The 12,922-nt window shown below is 42.7% G+C and overlaps 2 protein-coding genes across 5 annotated transcripts in view; one reads left to right on the forward strand and one right to left on the reverse strand.

Moving 5' to 3' along the window:
- Window positions 1–6,971, forward strand: part of kiaa1522 (KIAA1522 ortholog) — a 32,972-nt gene extending 26,001 nt beyond the window's left edge. For 3 of the 4 annotated variants that reach the window (XM_044052609.1, XM_044052611.1, XM_044052612.1), the window contains 5 exons: window positions 919–1,029; window positions 1,120–1,286; window positions 1,383–1,580; window positions 1,672–5,203; window positions 5,869–6,971. In XM_044052609.1, coding sequence (XP_043908544.1) covers window positions 919–1,029; window positions 1,120–1,286; window positions 1,383–1,580; window positions 1,672–5,203; window positions 5,869–5,909 — 4,049 coding nt within the window. In that variant the 3' untranslated portion in view covers window positions 5,910–6,971. The remainder of the gene's footprint in view (window positions 1–918; window positions 1,030–1,119; window positions 1,287–1,382; window positions 1,581–1,671; window positions 5,204–5,868) is intronic. The other variant, XM_044052610.1, reaches the window with a different exon arrangement.
- A 101-nt stretch (window positions 6,972–7,072) lies between these two features.
- On the reverse strand, window positions 7,073–12,455 carry yars1 (tyrosyl-tRNA synthetase 1). Its single transcript, XM_044052613.1, has 14 exons — window positions 12,372–12,455; window positions 11,710–11,783; window positions 11,469–11,615; window positions 11,194–11,369; window positions 10,952–11,081; window positions 10,706–10,786; window positions 10,485–10,577; window positions 10,230–10,365; window positions 10,031–10,116; window positions 9,792–9,927; window positions 9,587–9,696; window positions 8,654–8,847; window positions 8,409–8,550; window positions 7,073–8,170 (listed from the first exon to the last, which is right to left on the reverse strand). Exons 2-14 carry the CDS (start codon window positions 11,764–11,766, stop codon window positions 8,060–8,062), a joined length of 1,599 nt encoding a protein of 532 aa, XP_043908548.1. The 5' UTR covers window positions 11,767–11,783; window positions 12,372–12,455; the 3' UTR covers window positions 7,073–8,059.
- Between the last annotated feature and the right edge of the window lie 467 nt (window positions 12,456–12,922).

Genomic DNA, 12,922 nt, shown 5'->3' on the forward strand with positions numbered 1-12,922 from the left:
CTCGAACTACCAGAACCCGCCAAAGGTTCAAACGTCGATGATGACATCACTGGGGGCTAGCGGCAGACACATCGCTGGGCCTGGGGCGTTCTGTCACTATGATATCACATTTTGATTGGCTGACGACACACGTCAGTCAAAGTTATAACCAAATAGGAAATGGCAGCTTCAACGAAAGGCCAGCAATACTACTAGAGCAGGTCCACGGAGCTATGATGCGTTTAATGACATCCAGGAAAATCCAGCTCCGCTTCACAAAAAATAACCATATTCTTTCTGGAAATATTATCATAACATACTGAAAAAGTAATTGAATTCAGACACGTTCAGACACACAATAATTTGATTATTAATAATAATAATAATAAAAAAACTTTTATGATATTGTCAGGGCCAGCAGAGAAGGCCCTGCTGGCCCTGACAGCCCACCACTGTTTATTGGAAAAGAAAATAGGAGCTAAACTATGCTTGTAGATGAACAGAGTTCAATACGTGTGTGTGACCATTCATAGATCTTGAACTAAGTATGCACAGCTCATCCCTGGCTGTTTGGTGCCTCTGCAGTTATATTGTGAAATCAAAGTTAAGGAACTTGACATGCACACATTCACTGTCACACACTAAAACACAACTGCAGCTTTTTTTGGTTACTCAAAAGCTCTAAGCATTTGCAGACAGCACGGTGGCTGCCTCTGCATATCACAGCTGGAAGGCAAAGGATGCCTTTCTGAGTGCTGCATGTGAGGAGTGGGATTAGTATTCTTATCATATTTCAAACTCCTTAAGAAAATGGAGTCCTCTACAATATAGGTTTTAATGCATCATTGTGTACTATCCATTATTTATTAGTCTACAATTAGTGTTCCAAATATTTTGTATGTTTGTATTACATGACCCAACATGTTTTTCTGTTTTCAGGTTCTACATTTAAGCCCCCAAATACAATGAAGAGCGTAGATACTAAGAGCAGGAAGATGAACAGGAGGACCACCATCATGGGTATTCCCAACCAGGTCCAGAAAGAGCTTGGTATGTTTTATATTAACATTATCCTTGCATTGTATGCTATATGTTCTTTCAAGTAAACATGTTATTGACAGTGACCCACCCTCTCTCTAGCACTACACAGAACTTCAACCTTCCAGCCACTTGTTTCTGTGCAGCACCCTAATCAAGATGGCCAGGTCACCGACAGCCAATCAGGCGTCGTTATTATCCCTACAGTTGATGGAGGGTCTCCAGCAGCAAACAAAGAAGGAGCAAGAGTGCACCTTTCAGAGTTGGAGGTACAGTTAAGGGCTTTAATTAATTTAATTAATAAACATGCATTTTAGTTTTTTCTTCCCCAATCATTTGTGAATTGTCCACTTTTCACTTCTAAGCAGGCAGCCAAGGATGAACAGCTTTTTAACAACCACCTCCAGGCAATGTTCAGGGATGAGCAGACCCTCGACCTCGGCTTTGGTTCCACTGTCTGTCCCACCTCCAACATGAGACCCAAGTCCCTTGCAGTACCTGGCATGACCACCTCCTCCACCTTCTGTCCTTCATCAATGTTAAGCTTTCTCCAAGAATCGCAGGTAAGAATTAATTTAGGCTGTTGTTTAAAGATAAGGTCTTAAACTTAAGATGTATTCTTCTGAAAACATGTTCACATTTTTTTTCTTCTAGGGTCCAGTGATGTCCATATCACCTCAGGCCACTTACTTGTCGACAATTATCCCTAATGCCGTCTTGCCAGCCTCGATTGAAGTCATAGAGATAGACCGGAGCCGCAGCCGGACTCGTGGCAGCAGTGTCAACCACGGTGGTAGTGTCCTCACTGTTAGCAAAAGCAGCCTTGGATCCAGAGACTCATCAGTCAGCCCTTTGTTGTCCAGAAGATCAGACGGAGATGGTTTCCAGACTGATCACTCCTGCAAAAACTCCACACTGATGCCCAAATCAACTTCAGGGTCAAATTGGAGTGAGTCACAGTGTTCAAAGACCATTATTTTAAATCCCTCCCCAGTGTCCTCTAAAGGGAGCCCACACATTGGTAACTGCCATACGGTGGGACTTAATGAACAGGGAAGCCAGCAAGATCACTGTGGAGGAGATCAAGACCATGTCAGTGTTTGTAGCTCAGTAAGCACGATTAGCAGCCCTAACAGTAAAGGTGAAAATATCATAATAGTTCAAGGATCAGAGTCTGGTGGGTCAGGTTCAGTGACTGTAGAAGAGGATGCAAAGAACAAGTGCAACTTTGCTCGCAGTCTTTCAGTTATGAAGACTAAACAACCCCCGGCACCTCCACGGAGAACAAACTCTCTTCACAGTAATAAGTTCAAGAGTAGCTCCAGGGTTCTGATGGAAAGCCAAGATCTCAATGACTTGATGCCTGAAGAGGTGGAAACTACTATAAAACATGCTGTAGTGAAAGATGACATCAAGTTGGTCACAGGAGGTAGAAGCAAGATCACCAATCCTGTATCCAGTTCTGCTTGGTCCAGCTCTCCAGAAGTTTCCTCCAGTCCACTGATCAACACACAAAACCTTTCTAAAGATCCTGAAGGACCGCCACAGCCACTGTCAGAATCAAGGAGCTCCTCCCCACAGAAAACACCCTCAGAAGGGGAAGGGAAGTTTGAAAGGACCATGTCCCCTTCCAGTGGCTACTCCAGCCAGAGTGGAACTCCAACACTCTCCCCTAAAGGTATCTCCCCAACTTCCCCAGAAAAACAGAAGAAACCTATTAAACCTGAGAGATCAGCGTCTCGGGCCTCATCCTCAGCAGCTTCTCCTTCATCCTCTCTTACCTCTTTATCATCCGGTACATCTGAGCCTGTCAATCCAGATGTCTCCACATGTAGCACAAATCTTCTTCCACAAGTAACTTCACCCACAGTCATACCGAACAAACTTACACCAACTAACAATTCTTCAACTCTGAGAGTAGAATGTAGAGATCTGTTAAACATTCCACCACCTCCCAAGGTCAAAGCACCATGTCCTCCTCCTCCAGAGACATGGGTTCACAATAGGCGTACCACTGAGTTCTTGTGTGGTCCCAAATTCAAAGAAACCCACAAACCCCCCAAAATACACGACAGCACAGTTAAACATGCAGAAGTCCAGCCTAAAGCCACAGAGGAAGAGCAAGATTTATTTCAAAATCAGATAGCCTTAGTGGAACCTGTCACAAAATTGTCAGAAAGTGAAGAAAAGTCTGAGGCATTCTTAGCAACATATCCCACAGATGCCCACAAAGAGCTAGAGAGCAAGGAATGTCCAGGTGCCAAGACAGAGGGAGTACAAACAAGTGCAGATGCTCAGAAACCAGACCAAAGTAGTAGCCCTGTAGTGACGAGCCCCAGTAATCAAGAGATACATCAAAAGAAAGGTCCCCCTCCTGTGATGAAAAAACCCATGACAATATTGCACAAAGATACGCCGTTGTCAACAGAGCAGCCAGCAGAGACGCGGCAAAAGGAAAAGAGTAGTCGTAACCAGGTAGAAGTTAATTCATCTGTTGAGAACAACGTAACATCCTCACACAATGGGGTTATTGTTTTAGTGGATAAGAGTAATAATGAGATGGATAGAATTGAGGCACCATCCATGCTAACACTTTCTGTAGAGGCACCCAAGGTCAGTAAGGTCTCACCTCCACCTACCCCTCCCCCAGCATACCACCCTACACCTCCTCCCTCACGAAAGACACCTCCTTCATCAGTGTCTACGCCACCAGATGACTTAAAGAGGGTAGAGGAGGAGATGCACGTTGTTGAGTCTTGCTGGCCACCTCCTCCACCTCCTTTGGAAGGGGACTCAGTCTTTGATGGAGAAGACGAGGTAGACTTTCCTCCTCCACCACCACCATTCCTAACAGAGAATGTGCCAGATGTGATTGACAGCTGTGTCAAACAGCTAGACCTTCTCAACGGGTGTACCGTGGCGAAACAAGACGTTGGAGACACAAATAAGGATTCAGGTGAAGGTGCGACTGTCATACAGGAACACAAACCACATTTGCCAGACACTGTTCCACAATCAGAAGTATATGATAACAAAGCAGAGGTTACAGTGCAACTTTCAAAATCTAACTGTGATGATGAGGGTTATTGCAAACCAGAGGAGCCTGTTTCATCTCTGCCAGATACTGTCCCACCTCCACCAGTAGAGGGACCGCCCATACCAACAATTACACAAGGAGAAAACCTTGTATCAGTCTCTGCTTTAGTTCCTTCCAACAGTATCCAGAGACGAGACTCTCTGAAAACTGAAGATCAGTCTTCCTCTGGGCCCACTGTTAGTGCCCAATCTCCAGTTATAGTCCCAGTTGCTCCCCCCTTACCAACAGAGACTCAGGCGGTTAATTTTAGAAGACAACCCAGTATAGCATATCGAGACACCCGGAGCAAGGAGCTTCTTCCCCGCCACAGAAGTGCACCCATTCCTAAAGAGGACGCAAACATACCTCTTGTCACTCCCTCTCTGCTCCAAATGGTTCGCCTCAGATCGGTCAACGTGAATGAAGATCAGATGAGCGCTACTTCTGAGGAGAAACCAATAAGCCACGGAGCTCCAGTTCAGGAGAATTGCCCAGTCTCAGTCCCAGGACATCAACACATTCCACAGAAGCCCATTCGCAAGTCTCTGTCTCTCAAATCTTCACCTCAGTTATTTACACCATCCTCTGTGACAATGAACTCTCCCTCAGTGCGCTTACAGGAAGCCATACGTATGAAAACTGCAGCCATGTCTGCAAGAGATGGGCTTCCATCCCGACTGGGTGTAAGGTCACCCCCCTACAACTGCATGAGTGAACCCGCAGCTCTGTCTCTAAAATCACCTGAAGGGTGTGACATGCACATGTCCCCTGCCTCCACAGCCAGCTTCATCTTCTCCAGGAGCGCAAAAAAAGTCGTCATAGAGACTACAGCTACCTCCACATGTGAAGCTCAGGCAACTCTCAAGAAAAGCTTGGCAGCCGAGCTCGTGCAGGTGTCCGACCAGCCAAGGGCTTCCACTGTCTCCAACGGTGGAGTGAAGTGTGACAAAGTTCCTCCGCCTGTCGCTAGGAAGCCATTACATGGCAACATCAATCCTCCAACGCATCATCCTGTCTGCTCAGGAAAGACGGAGAACGGTGTTAAAGGAAATGGGGCAATAGGAGAAGTGCAACATGGAATAAGTGGAATAACATCTCCCGAGACGACAAGTAAGAGCAACAGCATTATTCACAAGAGTGATGTTATGAAATGATCTGTGCTTAAATCAACACAACAGAGAGACTGAAGCCTCTTTCGTTCCCACTCTGCAAAAGTGAACTTAATGTTGGTCAGAGAGTAAAACTGCCAGAATCAGGCTCAGCAGATTCCATGAGTAATGCTGAACTGAGGTCAGTTAGAAGACAAAAAACATGCTTAGATTGTGGCATATTTTGCTACAGCGACAACACTTCTAGCATAGTGTTGCTTAACGTTCTTAAGAATTATTGCTGTCCAGTGTGTTTGGGGCGTACTGCTGCTGAGTATGTAAAGTCATCCAGGCTGAGTCAGTGCACAGCTTTAATCAATAACTCATGTGCAACTCCCTGTCATGCAAAAGCAGAATGCAACGTCTGGCATTACCATAAATCAGCTCAGCACTTTAACATTGCCTTAAAGACCTCATTTTGTGCTTTTCATGCCAGAAAATGAAAAAAAACGGACACACAGCCGTCTTCTCACACAACACAAATGCTTCTCGCCTGCTTCCAGTAAAATACATGAGCAAGTGCTTCAATTATAGCCTTAACCAGAAGCGACAGAATAGTCATGATGTGTGTTCCTGTGACTGTGTTGTCGCCTAATGTCTAACGTGCACTTCGTCTTCTCCCTGCAGCTACGAGGGTGACAGCGGACACGATTGAAACACTGTTCTGAAAGAGACTTGTGCTGATGAACTGACGACCGGACCTTTGTCAGAGCGGCAAAAAAGTTAAAGGACAACTCATGGCAAGAACTGACTGACATTACTGAGATTAAGCTCAACTATCTTGAGTGTCGTGTGTTAAGTATTCTCCAAAAGCCTTAGCCTGTTAATGGCCCTCCTTTATATTTATGCAAAAAAAAACTTATGTTGCTCTCAATTTCTTACAATAGCTTTATTCTGAAGTATTTTTCTATGCTGTAGCTTATTTCTAATTAAGGCCCCTCAGGATGAAATGGTGGCTGAACTGTAAAATATTTGGCTTGTGTGACACCGCCTCCTAGAGGTTTAATTAGGTAGTGCTCACTGCAGCTGCAGAGTGAAAAAGTGTCTTCAACTTGAGGTTGTCAATTTTTTTTCCTTGTTGTCATGTAATACAGTTTTCAACAGCCATCAGCATTTGATCAACACATCTGTGTAAATATCTGGGTTAAAGTCACTTTTACTCCCGGTTCTTCACTGTGTGGACATACTAGAAAGAGTATTTGAGAAGAAAGGAGTGCTGCAAATCCACAAGAATAGACGGTTGTAAAGCTATAAACGAAAAACCACGAATACTTGACAAATTTAGATGTTTCTGCACACGTTGTCAAACCAACACGTTCTAAAAAGCCTTTCTAGCAAAAAGAAAAACAAGTATAGTATTTATTTATGTGTGATTTCCACTCGTAGCACTGTCGGACACATTTTCCAAACCAATATTAAAGATTCTTTATGATCCGAATACCACTTGTAGGGCTGTTGTTGTTGTGAAAACTGGCCTTGGATGATTGATACACTGGAGAAGACCTAGTATGAGGTCATTTTGTTTTTATTCAATAATCTCTTAACTAAATCTTCTGCACAGGACTTTTTGATGGAAAATCAAGTTCATTACTATTTTGCACACTGCTTTCCCCCAGCAAAATAATCAGTGTGAATTATACTGACCCTAATGGGTGAAAAAAAAATCAACTTTTTGATGATTATGTAGAGTTATGTAGTCATTACTACAAATAAATTTTAAGTGTATTAAATTCATTGTCCCATGCATTCCTTGTTTATATCTAGTATGTTATGTCCCACCCAACAGGTTTTCCACATTTCTCTCACCCAACACATATATTTGAACGCTGCAAACCATTGAATTCAGTATTTATTTCATATTTAAGATGATGTATTTGATTGTGACATATCTGTATTTAACATACACTCCTCAAATGTGACCGTCATAGAGCACAAAGCGCTTCTTCTACATATCTGGTACCTGAAACCCATATTTATGGGTTTGACGGATTGTTTTCCACTGCACTGACATTTACCATGAATGCAAAAAATAAGAAGCTCAAATTTTAACACAGGAAAAGATTTTGATGCTTTAATTCCCTTTTATGTGAAGAGACCCAGTTACATCTGCAACACTAAATAACAGGGGTGTCATGATTCCCCAAATCCTTGACTTGATTTTCAATTTTAAGGTCACAATTCAATTTGATTCTTGATTTTTTTTTTTCTCTCTTTTAGCGTAGAAAGGTCTGCCATGTTTAGACTTTATCTTTAGTCTAGGATAATTGGTTTTATGTCATGATAACCCATTTCATTCTTTAATCTACATGTGTCATGATTGATATAATGTCCATCATTTATTTGCATTGTAAGGCCCTAATGTCAAATTTAAAATGAGTATTAACAATATAAATGGAACAATAACTTTTAGAGTTAGTTTCAATTGGAAACTAACTGTAAATGCAGGACGCCACACTGGGGGCGGGGTTTAATCCTTCATTCTACCTTTGCTTTCGGAGGTCGATATTGTAAAGTCGTTTTGATCGATTTTCAATTTGCAATCGAGATCGTGACACCCCTACTAAATAAACAACAAGAAATGAATGAGTCAGAGGTTTATGAGTGACAAGTAAGTGGCTCATGCTTTAAGAATGTAAATATTGTTCTTATAAAGCAGGGTACTTTGTGTGAGCCGGTCCGAAGCATATTTGGCATCTACATCTCGTTGTTCTCCAAGAAAACATCCAGATGAAGTAAGACTGTTATCGCCAGTGGAAATTTGTCGATGAGCATTTTTGTTGTTGTAAGGTGGTCGGCAGGAGCAACTTAGAGGGCGACTTTAACTGATGTTGCCTCCTTTCAGTGTTTTACACGTGATCTGTCCGAGTTTAGTCATGAGCTGCTTGTCTTTCCACTGAGCGACACATTCGTCCGACACCTTCAGGTCAACCTGGGAAAAGACAGGGAAAAATCAATCAACTCAGTGAAGCATAAACTGCATTAAGTAAACAGTACATCGAAGCCACAATACCATGTCAGGGAATAGTTTTTAAATATTAACACATTAGGTCATATTTCAAAAATACTTTAACTAAAAAAATTTAACCATGTTATTCCTGACTTGAAACATGCATCAGACAAAAAGGCTCCATCTTATTTAATGGAAGAGAAGTCTGAGTGAAACATACCTGTAGTTTCTCCCACACTTTCTTCTTTGGGTTGAGTCTTTCGTCGGCTTTCCCGGTCTCATATCCCTCCACAAAGACTCGTTCCCCAGGTGATGAACCCTCAGGTGGGTCGAGAGGCTCCACCCTCCTGGGCTCCCCTTCACTAGAATTCAGCCAGAGCAAGTGAAGACATTAGACGATGAGGCTTAGGCACAAGCTATATTGTCATATCTTTGAGTGAGTGGGGGGGGGGACATGGCACTCACATAGCGGCACATAGCAGCATAGCCTGAGACTCAATTCCTCGCATCTTCTGGGGTTTCAGATTGCACAGCAGCAGCACCAGTCTGTCCTGCAGGTCCTCCTGTGAAATATAGGCCACCAGCCCACTGACTACCGTCCTCGGTTCTGCCTCACCGATGTCAATCTTCTCCAGGTACAGAGAATCAGCGTCTGGATGCTACGGTGGAAGGAAGAGAAAACCATGTGAATACAGAAAAACTGGAATACTAATACACTGTATTAGAGGTAGAAGAGTTCATAAATTACACAGTTCAGTATTAGAGCTAACAAAAACAACTGTTTGAATATAAAACTTTTTTTTCAAATCTTAAAAGAATAAGTTTTCTTGTTACTAAAGAACAGACTAACAGCAAACACTGAACAGACTAAAAGATAAACACCCCCACTGCGTTAGTTATGGATTGTGCCCTGGCTGACTTCTCACCGGGTGACTGTTTAAAATGCTGCGGTGAGTAGAAGTTGCCCTTTCCTTACCCGATTCTCTCTCCTCCTCGTGCTGTCTTGTTGTCACGCTGGGGTGATGTCTCCGTAGATAAGCAAACAGAATCAAAGTGTTGCCGCTAGTGTGAGCAACATGTGTTGCACAGCGCTTGCACAAAGTTGGCGTTTCATCCACCACTTTTTTTTAACCGCTGTCATGATCGGTAAGAAGAAATCCAAAATGCCTTTGCCTCGTACCAAATGAAAAATATAAATATAATAATAATAATAATAAAAAAAACTTCTCCGGGTTACTGGCACAAGGTGAAAGACCTACTGATACTCAATCTATATCAACATGCCACGAACCGTGACGTGTGTACCAGCTCACAAACCGGATTTTTGTAAGTGAACCGTTCCACCCCTAATATTAATCATACTGATCTGCAGATCAGGCATCAACTGACAAAATCTACCTTCTCCACACTGATGACCTTGCCCACTCTGATGTCCAGCCTGGAGGGGGCCAACTCATCATCATCTCCTCCTCCTGCTGCTGCTGCTGCTTTGGCACCCTTCCCTCCTTCTAATAAGACAAAACCCACATGCACAAATAATAAGTATCTTCGTGCGACATTCTGACAACGGATAAAGGAGGATAATGGTGGGTTCAACACTGACTTGTTTTTGATGGGTCAGGATATGCAGAGTTGGTAAGCTTGCGGAGCTCAGGCGACGCAAACTTTTTTCTGATTGGCTCCAGCAGTTGGTTTAGTACGACTTCCACTGAGGCCTTCAGGTCTCCTGGATGGATGACCTAACGAGTGCGGATGAGTGTGGATAACAACAATGATTTGACACACAGAATGAAGCGAAAATGAACAGCATTCTTTAACAATCGAGTTGGATTTGTACTCTACCTCCTCAGAAAAATCCTTCTCCACCTCCTCAAACACAGTGTAGATTTTGTCTCCACCCCACTTGGCGTCTCTTTTGATGCAGAACTCTGAAACACACAGATTCCTGATATTAACTCACATTTTTCTTTTACACATGGAAGAGAAGCAGTAAGCCAAGAAGAAGATAAAGAAGACAAGATTTTTTTTGAAGTTTTTTCACCTCCACGGAGAGGGAAGAGGACATATTTGACAAAGGACAGGACTCCATTGTTCTGGATGTTGCCTGGCTCACAGAACGCCCTCTTTAGCTTCTTCTTCACATCTTCTTTGGAGTCTAATATGTCAATCTTTGACTCCTGCAGCCACAAAGAGACAAATCATCAATGATCACAAGCTTTAAGAGAAGTGCTCATACAGAAACTGAATTTTAATTCACTTTTTTTTGAAAAGGAAATCAGTATCTCTGTAGCCTTACTTCCTCTGAAGAGCTCATTTTGGCTCCTGTCAGTCCCGGTACCATTGGATTCATCAGATGGGCACGTTTAGCATAACCAAGAGAAGGTAAGTACTGGAGAAAAAAAAAGCACCAACACATTTAAATTCAAATAGTATTGTGTTGAAAATAAAAGAGGTGAAGTAGATAGTTGTCGAACGTGTAGAGAAGACAGAGGGTAAAAGATTAAACTATGTAAGCACCTTCTCAGCAAGAGTGAAAATTTTCCTCTGGTCAACTCCTCCAAACTGGGCATCCACCTTTAAGTACTCCTCATCCAGAGCCTGAGGAGAAACACATGTCAGGTTTACTACTGCTGCAGAAATAATAAACTTTTTTTATATTAAGAAAAACAAACAAAAACAGCATTTATATTCAGTATGTATACACCATAAAACACTGAATTGATGTTAATATTTTTAGTTTCATTTGTCATCAGCTATCATCACCTGCAGTCCAGGGTAGAGCAAACCGCTCATCAGAGGGTGCTCCACCTGTTTGACCACCTCAGCTCCAGCCTTCTTAGCATCATGAACTGTCACCATGGAGGATAAGCGGTACACATCCAGTGTGTACTCTCTGACAAACATGACAAAAAAGGAGTCAAAGTTAATACTCTGATATTTCAGAACATGTAATGGAAAACAAATGCAAGTGAAGACAGTCTAGGAGTAACATGGACAAGACTGACCTGCTGAGCTGGTAGTCCGTTCCTTTGACGAACTTAAGGTTGTCCAGAGGGACACCAATGCTCTCCAACATGGCCTTGATGATCTGTTCGTAGTATTTCACCCTGAGCTCCAGCAGCTCCCACGGGGCTTTCATGTTGTCAAGGTAGGCATGCAAGTCTGCAAACAGAATAGTGACCTGTGGAAACAAGAAAAACAAAGCATATTTGTAAGTCAGAAGTATACATCAGCTTGTGTTCTCAATGTAAAACTAGATGTACAATGGGGCCGTATCCACCTCACATCCAGCCTTGAGGAAGTCCGCAATCTTGGACATGGGGACAAAGTAAGCAACATGGGGTTTGCCAGTGGTTGCTGTGCCCCAGTAAACTCTCAGCTCTCTCTCCTGAAGAACCTGCTTCAACTTCTCCTCCCCAAGGACCTCCTGAAATGCACACAAACAAAATATTCATGAGATCAATGGCTGCATGTGGACCTCAAGTCACTGGAGTGTACATTTGCATTTGAGTCTCTCGTACCTGGAGGTTTCTACTGATGAGAGTTAACTTCTCATCTGGACTCAGCTGATCTGCCATGGCGCGGGGCCTTCTTACTGTGAACACAGCAGCCAATGTAGGAAAAGTGTGAAGAGACACTGAGAGTCATATGAAGAGACACTGAGAAGACACTGAAACAGCTAAAAAAAAAAAAATCCCTATCTATATATCTATGTATCTACTTCCACACTTTAAGTTGACAAGAGAGATGCCACGATATATTTATCACATAATTGCCTGGCCTTTTGACAATTACATTTTTGATCAAATAAATTACATTTAAACCATGGCAAGAGGTAGCTAATCGGATTAATACAAATGAAGGTGTACAAATGACCAAGAAACAGAAGTTTACTAAACAGTATGCATTCTAAATTTAGCAACATAGGCAGACAGTCGAGCCTCTGGCTTAATGTGACATCAACGTCACGCTAACCTGGACTTAAAGTAACGTCATGCTAGTAATGAATCAATGAGCAAGCTACGGCTATGTAGCTAGTTAGCAACACAAACATGTGTACTTAAAGCCACCCGCTCGAGTGTCGAGTTAAAACTCCAGTCTGTTTGTTTATGTACATTATCAACTTGCGTGACGAAAACACCACTCCTGACCATAAACCGCCGCGTCAAAGCTGATGCCTTACCTCAAAGCGTGACTTCTTTACAGCGAGACGTGGGAGACAGAAGCCGGGTGGACTAGTCTTGCGTCAGTGAAATCTTCAGTTCTGCTATCGATTCAGTACAGACTCCATTCCAGGGAAAAGTAATCGAGTCAAGATTCCACACAACTACTTTGTGTGAGCGAGCGCGCGCGTGTGTGTGTTTGACCACTTGTATTTATACCTTTGTGGGGTCCACAAAACATAAAAACCTGTCTTTATGAGGCCTTGTCCTGGTTTTAGGGTAAGGATTAGGATTGGATTTATCATAAAATTAGGCACTTATTTATGAGGGTTAGGGTAAGGGGTTAGGGGGGTGCATCATGTCTGTGAGGTGTCATCACTAAGACCTAAAAACAAGTTTGTGTGTGTTAAGATTCACTTCCAATGAGAGAAAGGGTCCAGAAAAAGAAGTAAAACAATCGTAAATAGTTGAGTTCCAATGTTATCAGTATTCCAATCTGGGAAAGGGCCTGCGAACATTTAGGTCCTAAAATCAGAAGAGTTTGGGAAGCTTTGATAGAAGCACTGTCTCC

This window comes from Solea senegalensis, linkage group LG20 (assembly GCF_019176455.1).
Source record: "Solea senegalensis isolate Sse05_10M linkage group LG20, IFAPA_SoseM_1, whole genome shotgun sequence".
In the NCBI taxonomy this organism is placed as follows: Eukaryota; Metazoa; Chordata; class Actinopteri; order Pleuronectiformes; family Soleidae; genus Solea; species Solea senegalensis.